This window comes from Neovison vison, chromosome 3 (genome assembly GCF_020171115.1).
Source record: "Neovison vison isolate M4711 chromosome 3, ASM_NN_V1, whole genome shotgun sequence".
NCBI lineage: Eukaryota > Metazoa > Chordata > Mammalia > Carnivora > Mustelidae > Neogale > Neogale vison.
This window is the reverse complement of record NC_058093.1, coordinates 219,366,216-219,385,355: the sequence shown is the minus strand read 5'-3', so window position 1 is coordinate 219,385,355 and position 19,140 is coordinate 219,366,216. Positions and strand designations below refer to the sequence as shown.

The 19,140-nt window shown below is 56.0% G+C and overlaps 3 protein-coding genes across 20 annotated transcripts in view; 2 read left to right on the top strand and 1 right to left on the bottom strand.

Annotated features, from left to right (window-relative positions):
* Nucleotides 1-10,505, top strand: part of EMID1 (EMI domain containing 1) — a 44,244-nt gene extending 33,739 nt beyond the window's left edge. For 2 of the 13 annotated variants that reach the window (XR_006383941.1, XM_044243993.1), the window contains exons 14-16: nt 601-645; nt 5,442-5,526; nt 6,445-6,491. Coding sequence is in view for 10 of the 13 variants with exons in the window: in XM_044243993.1 (XP_044099928.1) it covers nt 601-645; nt 5,442-5,526; nt 6,445-6,452 (138 nt within the window). In the remaining 3 variants the exon portion in view is untranslated. The other 11 variants (XM_044243991.1, XM_044243986.1, XM_044243992.1 and 8 more) reach the window with 8 other exon arrangements.
* Nucleotides 10,506-10,740: 235 nt separating this feature from the next.
* Nucleotides 10,741-16,337, bottom strand: RHBDD3 (rhomboid domain containing 3). Of its 2 annotated transcripts, none has more exons than XM_044243982.1 (7): nt 16,101-16,337; nt 15,536-15,678; nt 13,738-13,926; nt 12,725-13,108; nt 11,559-11,721; nt 11,194-11,475; nt 10,741-11,091 (listed from the first exon to the last, which is right to left on the bottom strand). In XM_044243982.1, the coding sequence occupies exons 3-7, from the start codon at nt 13,883-13,885 to the stop codon at nt 10,914-10,916; spliced, it is 1,155 nt and encodes a 384-aa protein (XP_044099917.1). In that variant the 5' UTR covers nt 13,886-13,926; nt 15,536-15,678; nt 16,101-16,337; the 3' UTR covers nt 10,741-10,913. The 2 variants fall into 2 exon arrangements, with proteins under 2 accessions (XP_044099917.1, XP_044099918.1); XM_044243983.1 differs by lacking the exon at nt 16,101-16,337 and adding an exon at nt 15,853-15,974.
* Nucleotides 16,338-16,382: 45 nt separating this feature from the next.
* Nucleotides 16,383-19,140, top strand: part of EWSR1 (EWS RNA binding protein 1) — a 29,761-nt gene continuing 27,003 nt past the window's right edge. For 3 of the 5 annotated variants that reach the window (XM_044243977.1, XM_044243976.1, XM_044243981.1), the window contains exon 1: nt 16,383-16,487. In XM_044243977.1, coding sequence (XP_044099912.1) covers nt 16,475-16,487 — 13 coding nt within the window. In that variant the 5' untranslated portion in view covers nt 16,383-16,474. The remainder of the gene's footprint in view (nt 16,488-19,140) is intronic. The other 2 variants (XM_044243979.1, XM_044243978.1) reach the window with 1 other exon arrangement.

Genomic DNA, 19,140 nt, shown 5'->3' with positions numbered 1-19,140 from the left:
TACTGGACAATATAGATAATAAAGAGAATCTGGATTCTATTATCTTCCTCTGAAGAATGTTGATTTTTGGTCTAGAGCAAGGGTTGGACTCAGCTTTGTGACTTTAGGATGGGTAATTCATGGACTGTCCAAGGATTGGGGGGGGGGTATTTGTATAGATTTCACTCCGCTAAGTGGCTCCCTGCTTTCTAGGATTTCCTTTCAATTTCCTCCTCCTTTGGCAGTCTCTACTCCAGCCTGTGATTCTTCAGCCCTGTAAGACTAAAGCTTCCTGTTTGAACTATTTGCCAGGCTGAAGGGCTGGGGTGTGCCCTCAGGAGAAAAGCCACAAGTATGGTGTGTGTGTGTGTGTGTGTGTGTGTGTGTGTGTGTGTTTACCGAGGGCAGTTCAATTCTTTCAAAGGTCAAAGAGCCTCCAGTTTCTGGCTGTTCTTTTACTATGTTTCATTGCCTTTAAATCATTATGTTAGTCCAATACAAACCACAGTCTCTCCCAGTCTTTTAGTGTCTCCTTCCCTCTTTCTCCCTCTCCTCCTTCCCTCCCCAGCCTCCCTTCCTCCTTCCCTCTCTCACTACCTCTACCTTGGTCTCTCCTTGCAGGGAGAACCTGGCCCCAAAGGAGACCCTGGGGAGAAGAGCCACTGGGTAAGCTCCAGCCGAACCCAGACCTCCTACTGCCCCTCCCTGCCCTGGGCACTCAGGAGATCATTGGGGATGGGGCTCCTCTAAACCCCCACTGCCCCCCGGGCTCCCAGGAGGGATTCTTGACAGATCTCCACTCTGGCCCAGTCCCCATCGTGTCCCTCTCAGCCAGGCAGGGCCAGCCTTATCAGCAGGCCCCACGCTCTCTGTCTCTGTCTTCGTCCCTGTCTCCGCCTTCTTTCTGTGGCCTTGCCAAGCCAGGGTGACCCTGCCCATTCCTCCTGGGTGGTTTGGGCTAACCCAGTCCAGACTGTACCTTCTGCCTCCATGGCCCCTTCCCAGCAAGGGCTTCGGCTTCTGCTCTGCCTGCAGAAGAAAGGGAAGCATGAATACCATGTCCACACGTAACAATGGGACAGGGAGCCTTGAGAAAGCTGTGAAGCGTTGGGAGGGAGGCATTGATACAGTGAGGTACACTGGGACCCTGTTGGAAAAGGGATAAGGGACCTAGATACGACTGTACACCTAGGAAATCCATGGATCATGGGAAGGGAGGCCCACAACCATTATGATTACATTGTACATGGTAAATGAGGTCAGGAGACCTAGACTCCACTATTCTCAAAAGAGCTATAATTAATACAAGGTCCCAGACACCATCATATACATAGGAGAGCCATGGGGAGAGGGAGGAGAGGCCTAGAAACTATCATTGCATAGAAGAATCACTGAAAATGAGATGAGGAGATCTAGAAACCACAATACACAATAGGAAACCCATGAAGATTGAGAAGGCAGGCATAGAAATGTCACAAACATAGGAGACATAGCATATATGAGAAAGGGGACAGAGAAACCACATGCAGGGTCCTAGAAACCTTTACAATCATTGGAGATAGTTGCAGTGAATGAGTTCCTAGGCCTAGAAATCTGCCCACCCAAGAGATGCATGGAAGGGGAGGTCCGAAAGTCCCACAGTGCAGGACTTGGAAACCATTGTGACCTAGACATTTGGAAAATGGGTGGGGTAGGGCAGCCCCCCCACAGGAGAGAAAGCTGGGAAGCTATTCAGAAGGCTGGTATCAGGCCTCCCTTTCCCCTGCCCCCTCCCTGGTGCAGTCTGGCTGGGGTGCCCTACTTACCAGCAAGCACTTGTAACTGAGGACATGGGATGCACCCAGAGCCTGCCTTGCCCTCTCTGTTCCTGATTGTGGGGTCAGTGATGGATACAGCCGTGGGAGCCCCTCACCCTGCACGAGCCCTTCCCTGTGTCTTCCCATGACTTCAGGGGCCCTGCTACCTCTCTGGCAAGCCTCTCCCAGCCTCCCACACTCACTCTACTCCCCACACCCCCCTTCAACCCCTCGTGGTTCCAGAACCTCTTAAGCACACTGCCAGTATGGGCACAAGCTGGGCTGAGGTCAGGCAGACCCATGTGAGCCCAGCCCTGTCCCTCCCCTAGGTCCCTTCACTGGCCATTTCCAGCCTGGGAACTTGTTTCCCTATTCAGCCCAGGAGAGGTAGGAAAGGTGACATGAGGCTGAGTTAGACTCTGCAGCTCCATTCCTGCATGGGATTCCAAGAGGAGAACAGATGCCTGAACTGTCCCAACCCAGGCCTTGAACTCAGGACCACCTTGTGGGACAGGCTGCACAAGAGGTAGCAGGGCCCTTTCCCATCCTCCTGCCTCCCTGACGCCCACCTGTACTTCTGCCCCTGCTTGCCACATGCCTGAGGGGGGCCTGCTGGGCTGGGGTCAGCATGAGGCTTTGGGGACTGGGGGACCAGCTCTGTTGGGGGTAGGTGGGCATGAGGTCCAGTGTGGGGAAGGGGCCTGAGGGGGCTTCTCTCCACCTACCAACCCCCAGGAAGACCTGAACCACTGGCCCAACTGTGGCTCAGCAGTGACACCCAGTGGTCATGAGCATGAACTGCAGGTACTACCCCCAGAGTGACTGAGATGAACCAGCCCATCTAGACCAAAGTTCGTACCCCTCATCCAGACAGGAAAAACTGAGGCCCAACTCCGCAGAGCAAATTGTTGGCAGAGCTGGAATTGAAGCCCAGGATGTTCAGATCCCAGAACTGGGGAAACCCGCCCCTCCTCAGTGGGTGCCAGGCATATAGACATGATTTGGACACAGTCCCCACTCTTAAGGTGGTCACAGTGGGAGGGGAGAACAGACCAGTAACCAGCGGCAACAGGACTGAGGGAGCTCAGCTGTGATGGAAGGATCTGGCATTCTCTTGGAGGAGGAGATGGGGGCTAAGGCCTGAAGGGTGTGTCAACCAAACAAAGGTATTCAGGCTGAGCATCATGTTCAAAGATCATGTTCAAAGGCCTTAGGGCTGGCGTAATCCTGGAGTATTCGAGGAGCTGCTGATACCTGGCATGGTACAGTGTGACAGTCAAGGGGTGAGACAGAAGTCAAACAGGCTTTCAGGACTTAGGCGGCCATATTGAGGAATTTGAACTTGGTTCTGTGGACAGTGGGGAGTCATTGAATTATTTAACAGCAGGGAAGGGACACAGTCAGATTTTCATTTGCAAACCGTTCATCTGACTGCCTTGTGAAGGATGGATGGGAGAAGGGGGGCAACACGGGAGAAGCAGAAAGAGAGATGCCAGAAGGGAGTCTGTTGTGGTCATTCTGGCAAGTGACTGTGGGGGCTGGAACCGGCAAGGGGGATGGTGAGGACGGATGGCTGTCCATGGACTAAGCAATTTGTGGTGCTGGTTTGACTGTGAAGGGGAGCAAGCAATTCAGGCAACCTTTACAGTAGAGAGCCCAGAGAAGCCGTGCCACTGGGTTCTGTCCAGGGAAAATGGGAGCTGTATTAAAGCTGAGTGGAGGTGCTGGGTGGGGGGCTGTCCAGCAGGCCCTGGACACTCAGTCCAGGCCGGGAGGGGACTGGGATGTTATTAGTGCAAACAACAGGCCACCCATCTTGGAAGGGATCCAAATAACGGAACTTTGACATTTTCCTTTAATTTTCTTTCTTTTTTTTTTTTTTTTTAAGATTTTATTTGAGAGAGGGGGAGAGAGTACTAGCAGTAGGGAGGGGTAGGAGGAGAAGCAGACTCCCTATTGAGCAGAGAGCCCAACACAGGGCTCAATCCCAGAACCCTGGGATAATGACCTGAGCACCCCTTAGCTGTTTGTTTGTTCGTTTGTTTGTTTTTAATTTAATCTAAGATTTAATCAACACTCATGCATTGCACTTGATTGTTACATCTCTAGTGCCTTGTATTGTAGAACAGTCCCTGTCCTTTTCTTCTTCCTCTTGACTTTGTCTTTTTGTGAGTATCCCGCCATCTAGATTTGTCTGGTTGTTTCCTGGTGATGAGAGGCAGTTAAATGCACTTGGCAGGAGCTCTAGCCAACGCCCTCTTATTACCCTTACCTGGACATTCATGGTGTCAGCTTGTCCCCACCGTCCACGCCCAGAGTGGCTTAGTGTAATTTTTGAAGGTCATCCATTTTTAGATCCTGCTCCTGTAATACTTGAAGAGGGATTACTTTGGTGTGGCCCATGGTGACCCTGTGACCCTTCGGCTGCAGTGGCCAGTTAGTGGCCTGAGGGCAGCCCTAAACTGGTGATGTGGACAGGACAGCTGGGTTGTAACGGACAGTCCCAGCAACGCCACAGCAGGCTCATGGACACGTTTGGCGGACTCTTGGTTGCTAGATGTTTTGGTGAACCCTAAAGGGTGGGTTTCTGATGTAGCATAGTCTGCCCCAATCCCTTCAATTAGTCTGTACTAAGTAAAGGACGCTGAGAGAGACTCCCAGATATGTCAGGACTGGAATAGTTCTATTTGCTGTCCTGGTGCTCTGTTGGAATTCAGATATCGACATTCCAGAAATAGCTTTAGTCTGGGCTAGGAAAGAGGAAGAGGTGAGGGAGTGTGGAGGTTCAGCCAGACTGTGGACCCCATTCTGGGGAAGGAAAGGACAGACAAATTGGAAGTCAAGGTGAAGGCTGGCTGGAGTGCCAGCTGACACTGTTGCGGGAGGTGGGGAGGGGGTACTGCCACATCCCTGGGCCTGGGACTGCAGACCCCGAGATACTGCTTAGAAGGGAGGGTGGGGCTGGGGGCCTGATCCCAAGACATGCTGAATATGGATTTGAAATAGGCAGAGCCCAGGTAGGGAGGAGCCCAAAGGGAGAAGGGCTGGGGAGTGGACACCTGGGCCTGAGCCTCAGCTTTTCCATTTTTGAGCCCAACTTCCCAAAAGTGATGCCACATTTTCTCATTTTACTTGTACATATTCATTTTTATGTGAATGGAAAGGACATCCATGAGTAGCCTGTTCGCACTGATGGAATCCATTAGAGTGAAATTTAATGTAGTATTAAGGCAAAAAGGGACTCCGTTGAAAAGACTGTTAAGTAAATGAGAATGCAGGTGGCCCAGGGATGGGGCAGGAACCATGCAGGTGTGAGGCACCAGAGATTCAGGGGTACCCCGTGACAGCCATCCAAGGCAGGCTCTGGGACAGCAGCGCAGCCCCTGTGGATCTGCAACCCCCTGCCGCCAGTGCAGGGGTGTGGACAGAGAGCAGCCAGCTGGAACCCATCAGGACTTACTGAGGGGGCTGCTTCCACCTGTCTTGCCCCGCCCCCACGCCCCTGTTCCCTCCTGGTCTTGTCCTGGCTGTCCGCGGGCCCTGGGCTGTGGCCGGTGGTGTGGGCTGCAGGTGCATGTCCAGGGTGGGGCATGGGCCACCAACAAGCTTTGCAGGGCCCCCCTCCCTTGCCCCCTTCACGGCTGCATCTGTCTCTTTCCTCCGCAGGGGGAGGGGTTGCACCAACTACGCGAGGCTTTGAAGATTTTAGCTGAGAGGGTTTTAATCTTGGAAACAATGATTGGGCTCTATGGTGAGTAGAGACAGACAGACGGACAGACAGCCCAGCCCCCACCCGCTAGCCTTCCCCAGGCCCTCTGGGGGTGAAGCTGCCTGGACCCAGCCGTGAGGCTGGAGAAGGTGCCTGCCCCAGGCCGGGGAGGACCTGAGAGAGCAAGACCACCCATCCCTTGATGGCTGGTCCCTCCTCCACAGGTGAAAAGGGGACCTCAGAGACCTGGGCCTCCCACCTCTGTGGCCAGACCTGGGCCTCCGAGCATTGTGGGTAATGTGGTTTCCAGGCCTACAGGGAAAGCAGAGGTGATAGATTTTGAGTTTGGAAGAAATTAGGGGTAATGGAGCCAAATTCCAGACCAGGAGGGGATTGTGGGTAACTGGGCCAGACTGCAGCAGAGCAGGGGGTCACAGGTCACAAAGTAAGGCTTCATTCAGCTCTCCATAAATCGTGGGTAACAGAGCAAGCCAGTCTCCCAAGTCCACAGAACAACAGGTCACGGAGCTAGGCTCCAGAAGCACAGGGGACTGTGGGTGACGAAGCCAGGCTTCCCCACTAGTTTCAACCTCCCCTCCCCAGAGGCCCCCAGAGGCTCTCATAGGGCAGGTCTTCCTGGCCCCAAGTATCTCCCTTACAGCTGCAGGTCCCCTTCTGCTAACCCACCCTGCAGGTCCCTTTATGGGTCGGAAAGAGCCAGACCCCCACCCCAGGCCCTTACCCACCAATGTCACCACTCATCTGCTCACTTGAGGAGCCAGTCAGAAGAGGAACCCTGCCCCCACTCACAAGGGGAGACTGAGGTCTCAGTAGAGACTCACAGCCGGGCTCCTGCCTCGAAGCCAGCTGGTGCCTGTCCCCTACACCGCCCCCCTAGGCTCCCCGGCCCAGCCCTCGGAGGCCGGACTCGCACCGTCGCTCTTCTTGATCTCCCATCAGGCTCCTAGCTTACAGAGCTTCCTGCAGCAGCAGGCTCAGCTGGAGCTCCTGGCCAGACGAGTCACCCTGCTGGAAGCCATCATCTGGCCAGGTAATGGCAGGGCGGGCAGGTAGGGGTGACCCCTTCCAGGAAGGGCCCAGGGACACATAAGTCACCTACCTCCTACTGGTGGCCCCAGACCAGCAGACACTCCTCTAGTCCTTCCAGCCAGCCAGCAGACAGACAGACGGTGCCTGACACCTTGCTGGCACAAGCTCCCAGATCAGACAGACCTGTTCCTGTTCTCAGGGAGTGTAGGGTGCAGGGGCACAGGGGTCACCCTGGAACTGTTAAACCCGGGGTGAGGAACATCTTGGTGTGGAGTGAGTGCTGAGAGCACAGAAGAGCCCCGGCCCCGGGCTAGGGTGTGTGGGGGAGGACATGTCTGGGAGGGCTTCCTGGAGGAGGTATCCTCTAAATGAACCTGAAGAGCAAGGATGATCATTGGTAAACAGGCAGAGGAACAGCACAAGCCAAAGCCAAGAGGCTAGGCTGTTCTGTGAGGTTGCTAGGGAGTGACAGCTGAGGCTAGAGAATCTGGCAGGCCCTGGTTTGAGAAGGCTTTTGAAAGGAGGTAGAAGGCACGGAAGGAGATAAGGCGCCAAGTGCGCAGCACCCCTCCCCATGCCTGGCTTTTCACAGTGGGGCTAAGGTTCTCCCCCATTAAACCGGAGCCCGTAGATGGTCGTGGAGAGAGGCCGAGATTATCCGCCCTCAGGGCTGAGCTCCGGTACTCACCTACCCGCGAAGAGGGCCCCACGGCCGCCCTCCTCTCACCTCCAGCCACCCCATCTCACAGCCCAATCCTAGCACATCAGCGTACAAAGGCCTGGGACATAATGTCCAACTTCGCATCTATTTTACAGATGAGAAAACTGAGTCCCCAAGCAGAAAGGAGGGCAAGGATGACAGCCAAGCCGCCTTTATTCAGCAAAACTGTAGGGCACACCTGCTGAGGAGTGCCAGGTCAGGGGGGACACTCTGGGCCCATCAAGTGAAGGGGAATCCTCAAGGTCTACAGAGATGAGGGCCATGGGCGACAGGAGCATCAGAGGATGAGTGAGCGGCCATTGCCTCCAGCTGTGGCAGGGGGAAGTCTTCCCAGCAGACGGGACCCTGGGACTGGTCACGGAAGATCCTTAAGAGTGTGTGTGTGTGAGCGGAAGACAGAAAGGGCAGCCCCGACAGAGAGCCCTGTGTGGACAAAGCCCTGGAGGCTGGAAGGAGTATGGGGTCTGCTTCCCAAGCTCCTCCCACCTTGCCACGGGGCGTTCTCTATCTTTTCCAAAACATCAGTGACCACCTCCCAGACCTCCTCCCCCTCTTGCAGATCAGGGCTCAAGGACCAAATCCCAGGCTTTTTCAGGTGTCCCTCACCTCCTCTCAGGACTGGGAGAGGAGCCAGAAGGGACTGTAGCCTTGGACCCGTAGCCTGTCTTCTATCTAGTCGCCTCTATCCAGCAGCCCAGGGAGGGAGTGCTGGTCACCTGAGGTGGCCACGCCCACTCACTGTGGCCACCAGCCTGGGTGAGTGACCCCACAAGCCAGCTTGAGTCTTGACCTGGAAGGGGAGGTGAGGGGGGAAGGGAGCAAAGAAGGAACTTTCCCCATCGTCCATCATACACAGCAGGCGCTAACTAAAGATCCAGACTGGGCTCATGTTTAGGTTATAATCAATAATGAGGCAGTAACAGCTGTCACACATCCAGCCCACTGGGCTGGGGGATTTAAATCCAGCCCTTTTGACAAGCTTGCTGGGTGGGTGATACCATTTCACAGATGAAGAAAACAGAAGTGCAGAGAGCTCACGTGATTCCCTCAAGACTCGTTGTGATAGCAGTGGGGAGGCCACAGATCCACCGTAGATCTGTCCTTTAAAGCACTGGCCCAGGAAAACCTAGGGCCCTGAATAGCATAGGGTCAGAATAGCATCTCATGCCCAAATCACAGTGACCAGGCCTGCAAGAGACCTGGGTCAAAAACACACCTAGTGACCATTAATCATCCAGCATTTACTGTGAAAACCACTTTCCACTCCTGGTCACCTTAAACACTTAAAGGGTATGACACGGTATTGTCCCCACGTTCCATAGGAGGCTCAGAGATTCTCATGACTTGCCCAAGACCACATCATTGGTACATGGTGGGACCAGGGTTTGGCCCTAGCCTGAGCTCCGGGCTACTCTCCTCCTATGCTCCCTGATTTAGGGGATGAAATACCTTTGACTATGACCACACACACGTTTGTCCCAGGGTCCCAAATTTCAGCCTAGAGGTGTATGGGTGGCTGGGGCACCCAGGATCAGAGTGCTAAACAGCTAGGATTATGAGGGCACGGCCTCTGGCAGCGCCCCAGTGGAAAGCTGGTGCTCACCAGAGTCCAAGTGTGTCCCTTTGAACAGGATTTTGGAGGCTCAGCCAAGTCCCCCATCCTGGGGCTCTGCTCGAGGGTTCATCTCCCCCCTCGAAATATGGCCCATCCTGATCTACCTGATCCACTTACTTAACGTAGAGAGGGACCGAAGTGTTAGTAGCAGAAGACTTGTTGGAGCAGGTAGGCCTTGCTTGGGTGTTGAAGGATGAGTAGGAACTTTCCGAGTGGCAAGAATGCCCGTTTTTCAGTTTCACTCTTGTGGGACAGCTCATTTCCACTATTTCACCATAGCCAAATTAGAACTGATTTCCATAATTATTGGAGTTGGCCAGGACCTCAGAGTATACCTGGTTTTAGAGATGAGACACCTGAGACCCTGACAGAGATTAGACTCACCCAAAGTTGTACAGTAGGTCAGTGCCAGAGCCTGGCCTTCCTAAATTCTTCCACACCACAGGTGGCCTAACCCCAGGAGAGGGGGAGAGCAAGTCTATTTCCTGACCTTAGCTTCCGCAGCTATGAAACGGGGGTGATTCAGGGTACACCTCTATCCCAAGGTGTGGGAAAGACTTATACTTTTATGGAGCATTCACTCTGTGCTAAGCATTTCAGAGACACGACAGGTTGATTGATTCTCACTTGACAGAGAAAATCAGAGGGCCCAGAGTGCTCTCATTGGGTGGGGAGCTGATAATTCCGGGGGAGGGGGAGGCACTAACCAGTTTGCAAGTATCTTTCTTTCTCACAGCTCTGCCTCCCAGACGCCAGGGCAGTGTGCCTGGCAGAGTACCCAGCACTCCAGCCCCCAGAGGGCTGAAGGGAGAGGGGCACCTCACACAGACCTCACTAACCCTGCCTCTCTTCTTTCCCTCCGGCAGAACCAGAGGGGTCGGGGGCAGGCCCTGCCAGCACAGGCACCCCCAGCCTCCTGCGGGGCAAGAGGGGAGGACTCGCAGCCAACTACCAGATCGTGGCCCCCAGGAGCCGCAACGAGAGAGGCTGAGGGCGGGGGCGGCCCTAGGGGCAGACCAGACCAGGCTTCCCTTCCCAGCCTGGACTTGGCCAACTGCCTCCAGGGACCGCCCAGCTATATTTATTCATGTCCTCAGGGTCCCTTCTGCCACCTAGGCCTTCGGGATGGGCAAGTATTGGTCCCAACTCCCTGGCTCCCTGTGCAAGCCTAGTATGAAGCTGAGAAGGGACAGGGGCCTGAGAGAGAGGGGCAGCCCAGGCAAGAGATGAGGCCTCACTCAGGGCCCTGGGCCTCTGTCCCACTCTGGGAAGTAGGACAGAAAGAGGTGACTGATTCGAGGCTTCTGTCTTCTCATCAGCTACCCAGGCATCTGGGCCTGGAGGGGCTGAAGGGAGCTGGAGTTCTCCTGGGCCCTTGGCACACGCAGGGCTTGTCACCCCCTTGTCCCCAGCCAAACCTTGGGGAGCCCACTGCACCCCTCCTCTCCTTGATTTCTGGTGCTGGGTCCCCAACCTGAGCTCAGCTGGCAGGACGCTGGGGATTCCTTGTATAGGCCCTGCCCCATGAGCCCCCAGCCCCTCCCATGTCCCAGGTAGGGGTTGAGGCATGAAGAGGGAGGGGCCCCCTGGAGGTAGAGGTGTCCAGCCAATAAAGGCCCCCAGTCTGATGTTCCACTGGCCTGGTCTCAGTGTGTGCTTAGATGGGGAGCAGCTGGGCAGGGCCGGGAGCCCCTTCCCTCTTCTCGGCGGCCATTCCTGCCCACACGCAATGTCGGGGGCTGAGCAGGCAGGGGGCCAGTGCATCTCCAAACCTCAAGGAGCTGTTCTCCTGTGATGGATCCTTCCTTCACTGCTTGTTCATTCATTCATCCCCCCCTGCTGCCAACACAGAAGAGTCCGACACAATGGCTGCATCCACAGAGGTCCAGCTTGAAAAATGAACTGGTTTTTATTCTAAACAGTACCGGGGTGGGGAGCCGGAGGGGCCTCTTCTGAACCACACTGCCACCCTTGGCAAACAGGGCTGGGCTCAAGCTACCCACCAACAGGCCAAGTCTCTTGTCACCCAAGGGCCTGCATGGGCTAGGGAGGACCAGGACCCTCAGGGTGAGCGGGCCCGCCCCTCCCTTGAGTCACCAGGGCCTCGGTGCCCACCTCCCCCCCAACCAGCAGCGACACAGCACCCTCCACTCGGCCTGTGGCTGCCAGGGCCACCACTGCCTGTTCTGTGGGGAAGCCCATGCGCTCCAGCTGCTGCAGCCTGTGGGATGGGGGGGGTGAGGAGGAGGACAGGGAGGGGATGTCAGGGCCACCTCCAGCCCCTGCACCAGGGAACCCCCACCCTCCCACCCCCCCGCCTTACCGCAGAGAGGAGACGGATGACTTAGGCAGCCGGAGTGGGCTCTCGGGACGCTGCGCCTCGAGGAGTGAGGCCTCGATCCCCTCCTGCAGCAGCTGCTCATCCAGGGCTGCCCACAGTGGGGTCCCTGGGGGGAAGCTGGGCCCGGCCCAGGCCAGGCCCACCTCTGAGGAGCCCTCCCAGGCTGGCTGCACAGGCCCCAGGCCTGGCGGGAGCAGGGCTGAGCCTTCACTGAGGGCCCAGAGGCTAGGGGAGGCCATGTAAGGAGGTCCGGGGTTGGGAGGCCTGGAGGGGCAGAAGCAGAAGAGGGCCTGACTGCCAGCCCCTGCCACAGCTGCCATGAGGGGTGTCTTCAGCACTGTGCTCACCTCGCTCCGACAGGATGGGTGAGCGGCAGCTCAGCCGGGATGCCTGGGGTAGGAAGGAGTCGGAGTGGCCAGCCCCCAGCTAGTGCCCTGCACAAGACGCCCTCCTGTAGTGCTTGCAGCCGCCGCTCTGACAGCTCCAGCCACCGGAAGGCCCCTGCTGCATCTGTCTGCCCAGGGCAGGGCGGCTGGTCAAGGAGAACCAAAGCCAGCCAGGGTGGGGGGTGCAGGGGAGCCCACACTGCATGCCAGGGCCCGGGCTGTGTGTGCCAGCCATTCCCCGGTCTCTCCTCACTGCAGCCTGGCAAGGGATGTCACCTCAATGTCTCCTCACCCTAATCAGCACTTGGGGAAAAGCAGAGGCCCTCGGGAAAGGAACCTGCCAGGAGCTACTCAGCCAGTAAGAGGTGGAGCCAGGTGTGTGCCTCTCCCGTCCCCCGCCCCCACACCTGCTCTGTTCCCAGAGCCCCCTGAGACTGCTCAGGTCTGACTCAAGGCCCACCCTGGGGCCCACTGACACTCCCCCTTAGCCCTCAGCCATGGTGGCATACTCCCCATGACAGGATTCTGCCAGGCCGGGCAGCTGGTGTCCCCAGGCCTTAAAAGACCCCAGGGGGAGGTAGGCCTGTGCCCACTCTTCTCTTCAAAGGCACCGTTTCCCCCAAGAGGCATCAAGCATCTTTGGAGCAAAAGTCTGTATTTAATGCACCACCAGGCATAAGTGTTCCCCATTTCAGCGCTGACCCCCAGGCTCACTCCCACCCTGGCCTCACACTTCCTGCCCGGCCAGCTCTTTTTCACTTCCCTTCCCCTGAACCCCTCATCCCGCACATCACATCATCACATCGTAGCTCAGATGCCTCCCTCACTGGGGAAAGCCAGGTTGGGTGCCTGCTTGGGTCACCTTGGCCCTCCTGGGCCCTCCTTTAGATGGTAGTTGGCAGTTGGCACCTCCCCCTGGCCATTGGCCCTGAGGCCACCCCCTGCCCCCGCCCCGGAGCCTGGCTAGAGAACCCGGGGATGCTCCCAGAATGTGTCCACGCACACTGTCCGGCATCGTTGGGCCTGACCCTCTTGCACCATTTCCCTCCCAGGCATCCTGGGGGCTGGGAGGGCCCAGCCACAGAACCCACATGTCGACACGGGCCCTGAGCCCCGGCAAAGGATACAGGCCAGGCCGGCAAGAAGGCCGCAGAAGAGCTGCAGGAAGGGCGGCTCGGAGCTGAGCAGTGGTGTCAAGGCCAGCAGGAGCCATGGCAGGAGCCATGGTGGCAGGACCCCCTGGGGCTGGCGAGGGTGGTGACCCTGCCCTGCCAGCATGGCCAGGTGGACGGGCATGTAGCCGCAGCCGCCAGCTGCACTGGACACCCCAAGGCCCGCCAGCAGCACCCCCATGAGCCCAGCAGCCAGGGCGAGCAGGGCAGAGGCATGCAGGAACCGCAGAGTTCCCAGGTGGCACTCCTGCCACCAGCCCAGAGTGGGCAGGAGCAGCAGGCTCAGGAGCAGGCCAGGTAGGGCCGTGTGGCCCAAGGCATGGGTCAGCAGCCGGTGTGCTGGGAGAGAGAAGGAGCTTACATGCGGGTCAGCAGCCCTAACCCCCAGTGCTGGCCCAGGTGGTGATCACACTGCTACAGGACACTGCTAAGGCAGCCTCCTCACCCTGGGAACCACTGCCTGCCCACTGCCGGCACTTCAATCACTCGTGAAGGGGAACGAGGGCTTCCACACGCTGTGGCTGCTCCCCTGCTGTGTTAACCAGAGCAGGTCGGGCCGGGCCCACCACTCAGTCTTCTCAAGAGCAACCCAACTATGGGCAACTCATTTAACGTCTGCTAGGAAACGACCACGCAGCTGGGGTCACTCCTTAAACTCCCAGGACCTCCTCAACATTCTCATACTAAGCTGAAAGCCTGAGTTCTTATTTTAAGGGAAAGCCACCAAGAAGGAAAGCGGTCTGAAAAGAATTCCTACTTACACGCTCCCAGCCCCTCTGCCTGGGTGCTCCGCCCTCCCTTCCAGGCTCCAGATGAGCTGGGCACGCGCTTGTCCAAGGCCACGCTTCCCCCGGCCCTGGATCCTATCCCTGCTTGACTGGTACAGGACCCATGGTTCTCCTGCGAACTGTCTCAGGCCCTAGAGCAAGTCTCCTGCCTCCTCAAAGACCCAAGGGGCCAGCCCTCACCCTGCCAAGGGTCCAGCAGCAGCTCGGGGGCCAGGGCAAGGCTGGGCCCAGCCCCCACCAGCCACAGGCTGCCCAGCAGCAGCATCAGGACGGAGGAGGCAAGAGGCAGCGCCAGGGACGGTAGGCTGAGGGGACCTTGGGCACGCATAACGTGGCTAAAGGTGTCAAGGGTGGTCCTGAGGCCGTGTGCTAGGGGTGAAGGAAAATAACACAGTTATTACTGCAATTTTTATCCAACCCCTTTCAACTACCCTCCTGATGGCCCCATTTTACAGTAGAAACAAGCTGGAGAGGCAGGCCCAGCAACTCCACCACAGAGCAGGTCGGATCCTAACCACATGCTTAGCCATCTTGCCATCCCGGCTGCCTGTGCATGTAAGCATGGGGAGAGGCCAAGCCAAAAAGGGCTCTGAAGAAAGGCCTGGGGTGGGAGGCGCAAGGCCAGTGAAGATGAACTGCGGCTCCGGACTCCCAGAAGGAGGGGTACAACACCCCAGGGCAAACTCGGGGCCATCTCCAGCTTTCCTCTGCCTCTCTCTTCCCTTGGGCTGGAGACGGGCCACCTTCCTCTCTCCTCCCAGACTTAGAGCTCTAGGTGGGCTCCGCTGCCCCTGATGGAGCAGGTGAGGCCAGCCAACGGGCAGGCATATTAGGAAGGGAATGAGGCAGAAGAGCTGGAAGGGGGCAGGAATCCCACACTCTGAAGGCATACAAAGTGACGACAGAGTCATCCCCTTCCTCTAGCTCTGAACACAACCCCTCTCGCCCTAGCCACCCCCCCTTTCAAAGGAAGGCTCTAATATCCCCTCCACTTCTTCCTGATGTGCCTCCCTGGACAAGTTTTCCACCCTCTGAGCCTCTCCTTCCTCATCTATAAAATGGGGATTAAGAAAATCCTCTCCCCATAGGATGAGAAAAAGGAATGGAATAAGGCAGGGCCCAGCCCACAGCTCCTGTTCAATAAACTGTAGCCATCCCACTAACTGTGGGAGGCAGAGGAGCCACTAGATAGCCCTACCAGGAGACGCCTCAACATGGAAGCAGCTGCTCTAGGCTAGCTGGGTCAAGCTCTGGCCCACAGGGCACAGGACTTGAAACCCCTTAAGCCGTGGCCAGGCCTGTGTCAAGACTCCCAGTGACCAGATTTCATGATGCAAGAGGCAGGCTCTCAGAGAGACAAGACTTTTCATCTGCTCCCTTGCCATGGGCAACCTGAGCATCAAAATCCACCTGTCAGTTTCCCGCTGGAAAAATGTAGAAAGCTCCTCTGCCTGCAATGTCCCTCCGTTCATCTCTCCAATAGGCAAGCTCCTTCTCACCCCCTTGAAGCCCGGTTCAAATGCCCCATCCCCTGCTTTGTGGATGTTATCCTATCTAGTAAGCACAGCCTGTCTTTCTTCCCGGGCAAGTAGTCTAGGCAGATGGCAGGTGGGAGCGCCCTCCTCTTACTCATCCCCAATTCTCTGTATGTGTTCACTGAAAGAGAGACTCTAGCTTGGCTCCAGGTGTAAGGAACATTTTTGACTCCATACATTTGTGAAAGATTTGGGTGAGCCTTAACCTTCCTTGGGCCTGGGCACCTGCCTGGGGAGACTAGACTGTGTCCAGGAAGGCAGACAGGTGCCAGCCATGCCCAAAGCCAAGACACCCACTGAAAGCCTCCTCAAAACCACCCACCCATGGGTACTTTCCAGAGCTGAAGGGCTTGCCCATGGACAAACAGAACTGGAACTGGAACCCTCTGGGCCTCAGTCTCTTCAACAATAAAATGGGGCTGTGCACCATCAGGCCCGCCTACCTTACTGGGAAGCTCAGAGGACAGAATGAGAAGACAAGGATGGGATAGATTCTTCCGAGAGTGGGGATCCCACGGTACTGGTCGAACTCAGCTTTATGACTTTAGGAAAAGTACCCCAATTCCTTGGGCCTCAGTTTCTCCTTCTGTAAAAACAAGGGTATTGGATGGGGGATTAAGATTAAAGGGCCTTCTCAACCTCGACCGTTGATGGGGGGAGGGGCTCTCGGGATCCGGAGCTACGTTAGGGGCCTCCCATCTACCCCACCCGCCTCGGCCCCCTCCCCCTCCGGCCCAGGCCACGTGTCGGGGGTACTCACTGCAGAGCGTGCCCCCCGCCCCCGGAATGCCATGTGGGGCCCCTGGCTGGGAGTCGGGACTCCAGCTTCCCGGCGAGGCCCGAAAGCCCGGACCCCATTCTGCCTGCACTCGGGCGCGTGACCCCAGCCGAGCCGGCGCGCCACCCCACCCATCCCCCCCTTCCTCGCCGTCTCCCGCCCGCCGCCCGCCGCCCGCCGATTAGTCAGCAGTTGTTCTAGGCCCGGGTCCCTTCCCCCAGCCCTCCCACCGGCCTCCGTGTCCCTTCAAGGCAGACTCTTCAGAGACGGTCCCTAGAGCCAGCGGGCGAAACCATTCCGGAGAGCTTAGCTTTGTACGGAGAATCTCCCCGGCTTGACATCAATACCCGCTCACCCGCCGCTCCGGACCCTTTGGTGCTATTTTGGCCCGCACCTCATGTCCAGCGCTCTTTAGAGAGCATTAGGACAAGAGCTGCGGGCAGGAAGGACGAGAAAGCTGTGGTTCATCCCTCCTTCCCTCACCCCCGTGGCCTGCCCCGGTGGTAGCGCCCGAGGTTGCGGGTTTCGCGCCTGCGCAGTGCGGCGCCTAGAGGGAAAGCGAGAGGGAGACGGACGTTGAGAGAACGAGAAGGAAGGAGAGAAAATGGCGTCCACGGGTGAGTGTGGTGGAACCGCTGTCGCGCCGGCGACAGCCGGGGCACCCAAATCAGGGGCCGCTCGTCTCTAGGGGTGGCCGGGACAACTGAATGGAGCTGCCGAGAAGGGTGTGAGGTACCCGCCGCGGCCCTACGAGCTCGAGGGCCCGCGTTCTTCTCCCCTCCCCCCACCGGGAAGGCCGGTTCTGGAACCTTCCGGCGCCCCCGGCGCGCGAGGTGCAATCGGCGGCGGGGGCGCGCGGAGCCTGCCGTGGTCTCCATTGTGTGGCAGCCGGCAGGCCCCGCGCACCCGGGCACCCGCCACGTGGGCGGGGCCTGCGGCCTCCCGGGCCCCGCGTGGGGGTTAGGGGAGGGCTCGGCAAGGCCTGGAGCCTGACACCCCTAAACCGGAGGTGGGGGGGGTCGATGGCTGCTGGAGAAGCAGCAGAAACGCCGCTTCTCCAAACCACCCCCCACCATTTCCAGGGACGCGACTCAAGCCGGAGGGGAGAAAAGCAAATAAACAAAAAAGGCTTCGTGGGTTTGTGAGCCGAGGGGTGCCGACCTATGAGCGGGCGCCCCGTAATAGGCCTGGTCGGCTGGGGCGTCCGGTGCAGCCGAGCTGCTCTCTCGGCGGGTTCCAGCCCAAAACCGAACTTCTGCCTGACTGGGTTTTGGGTGGAATGTGCTTCCCCAATCGGCGCCCCCCCCCCGCCGGCTTCTTCGTTATTACTCTTATTAATCCCACCTCCTTTCTTCTCCAAAAAGCAATTAAGTGCTTCCCAGGGCCATTTTTCAGCAAACGCCGAGGGAGATCCGTTTTATAATAAGACCAGCCCGGATAGCGAGGCCCAAATACCTACGCGAGAAAATTCTGGCCTCTTTGACCTAGGAGAAACAAAAGGCCCGTGTCGGCATTTGAATTACGCTTAAGCAATCGTCTCGCAAGTTTATTCTCCTACGTTAAGCCGGTAGCCTTGTTTATTTCGTGGACTGATAGGAGAGACAGAAAGGGGACGCATGCTGTACTTTGAAAGAAAGCCCGGGATGGGAGCTCAAATGTGATAATTTAGGGTGGTCTCGTTTACGCGAGTTGTTTAACCTTGTAGCGTAGACATCACTTTGTAGTTCGCAGCCTGTTTGTGCACTAACCTGCGGTTATTGGTAGGGTGGGGCGCTTTTGGGGGGGGCCTCTGGGGGTATTCTTAGGCTACCTACCAGGACTTAGAAACTTTGGGAGAAGTCGAGGGAAGACAGAAAAGCTCTGGGTCCTTCAGAGATTTGATTTGAAACGGGTCGAGAATCCAGCAACTTAAAAGATAATTTAAGGCTCCCTGAGCTGTGTGATCAGTAAAACAGGCAGGTAAATGCTGGCTGTTAGTGCTAGGGTTCAGAATGCCCCTATAAGAGAGGACTCTGAAATATCACAATCCAAGACACATCCTGGTGGGAAGTGTTTTCTACAGAGCTTTTTCCACCTTCCTCTTCCTTGCAGTGTTTGAATTTTTGTAAGGGGGAATGTTACTCTCCTTTCCTGTTGAGGCGTGGGGAGTCAAAATGTGTATAGTGAAATTTTTGCATGGCTGGACATGCCAGTTTCTTGGTTTACTTCGCTCAAATTGTCTATCGGAAACCTCCATATATTGTAGTAGAATTACAGTTGTGTTTTACATAGACACACAGTAGTATGCCAGCTGGAGACTTATGCTTATCTGGACTTTGGTTTCCTTTCCTCCAAAATGGAGGCATGAGGCTAGATCTTTGAAGAGCTTTTTGAGCCCTTAACCTCTTGACCTTACAGCGAAGCTTTTGGTTTCCACAAATTGCCCCATACTGATTTTAACTCTCTAGGTAGCTTGAAGCTCTAAATCTCTACTGTTTTTAAAGCATCTAAATGCCACTATTTTAGGTCAAGATAGATGGTTTTTCTTCTCATGTATATTACATATAGGAGAGTAGAGTATTTGTCCAGTCTAACAAAGAATTACAATGCAAACTCCCAAGTCACCAAGAAGAGAATATTGCCAGCATTTTAAAGGCCCCCTGGATTACAGCCCTTGCTTCTCCATCTGTCCTGTATTTTTAGTGAGGTCTTCAACGGCACAGTTAGGGGTTAAAAACAAAGCATAACTGCTAAAAAATCTTACCATTGTGTAACGAACATTTTTGACTCCATACATTTGTGAGTTGTAGGTAGATAACATAGGTAGATAACGTAAGTTTTCAGGAAACAAGTTTGTTCCCTCCTTTAGCCCACCATGGGACTAAATGGGTTGCTTTCTCACGGATCTGAGATCATTCCTTGTTCCATATCAGCTTTGCCAGTTTTCTGTTTTACATAACTGTTCTCGTGTAAAAGTCCTCTTGCAAAGTTGAACTTCCATGTCAGCAATTTAGAATCATTTCTCACGAGACACCTCAGCAAAACGTAGGTTGAAATGTTTTATTTTTGATGCATCATTTGTTTTGTAAATGCCACATGGAAGAAGTGATTTGCATTTATTTTTTATGTGCTGCATAGAAAGCATGAGTTGTGCTACTGAAAATGCCTTACGGTTTAACCTTAAACTGCTGTAAGATTGTCTTGAATCAATGTGTTCATTACACAAAACCTTTAGGCAGTTGATTTGATGCTGATGAATCAGGGTTCTGAGTTAAGGATGTACAGAGGAAG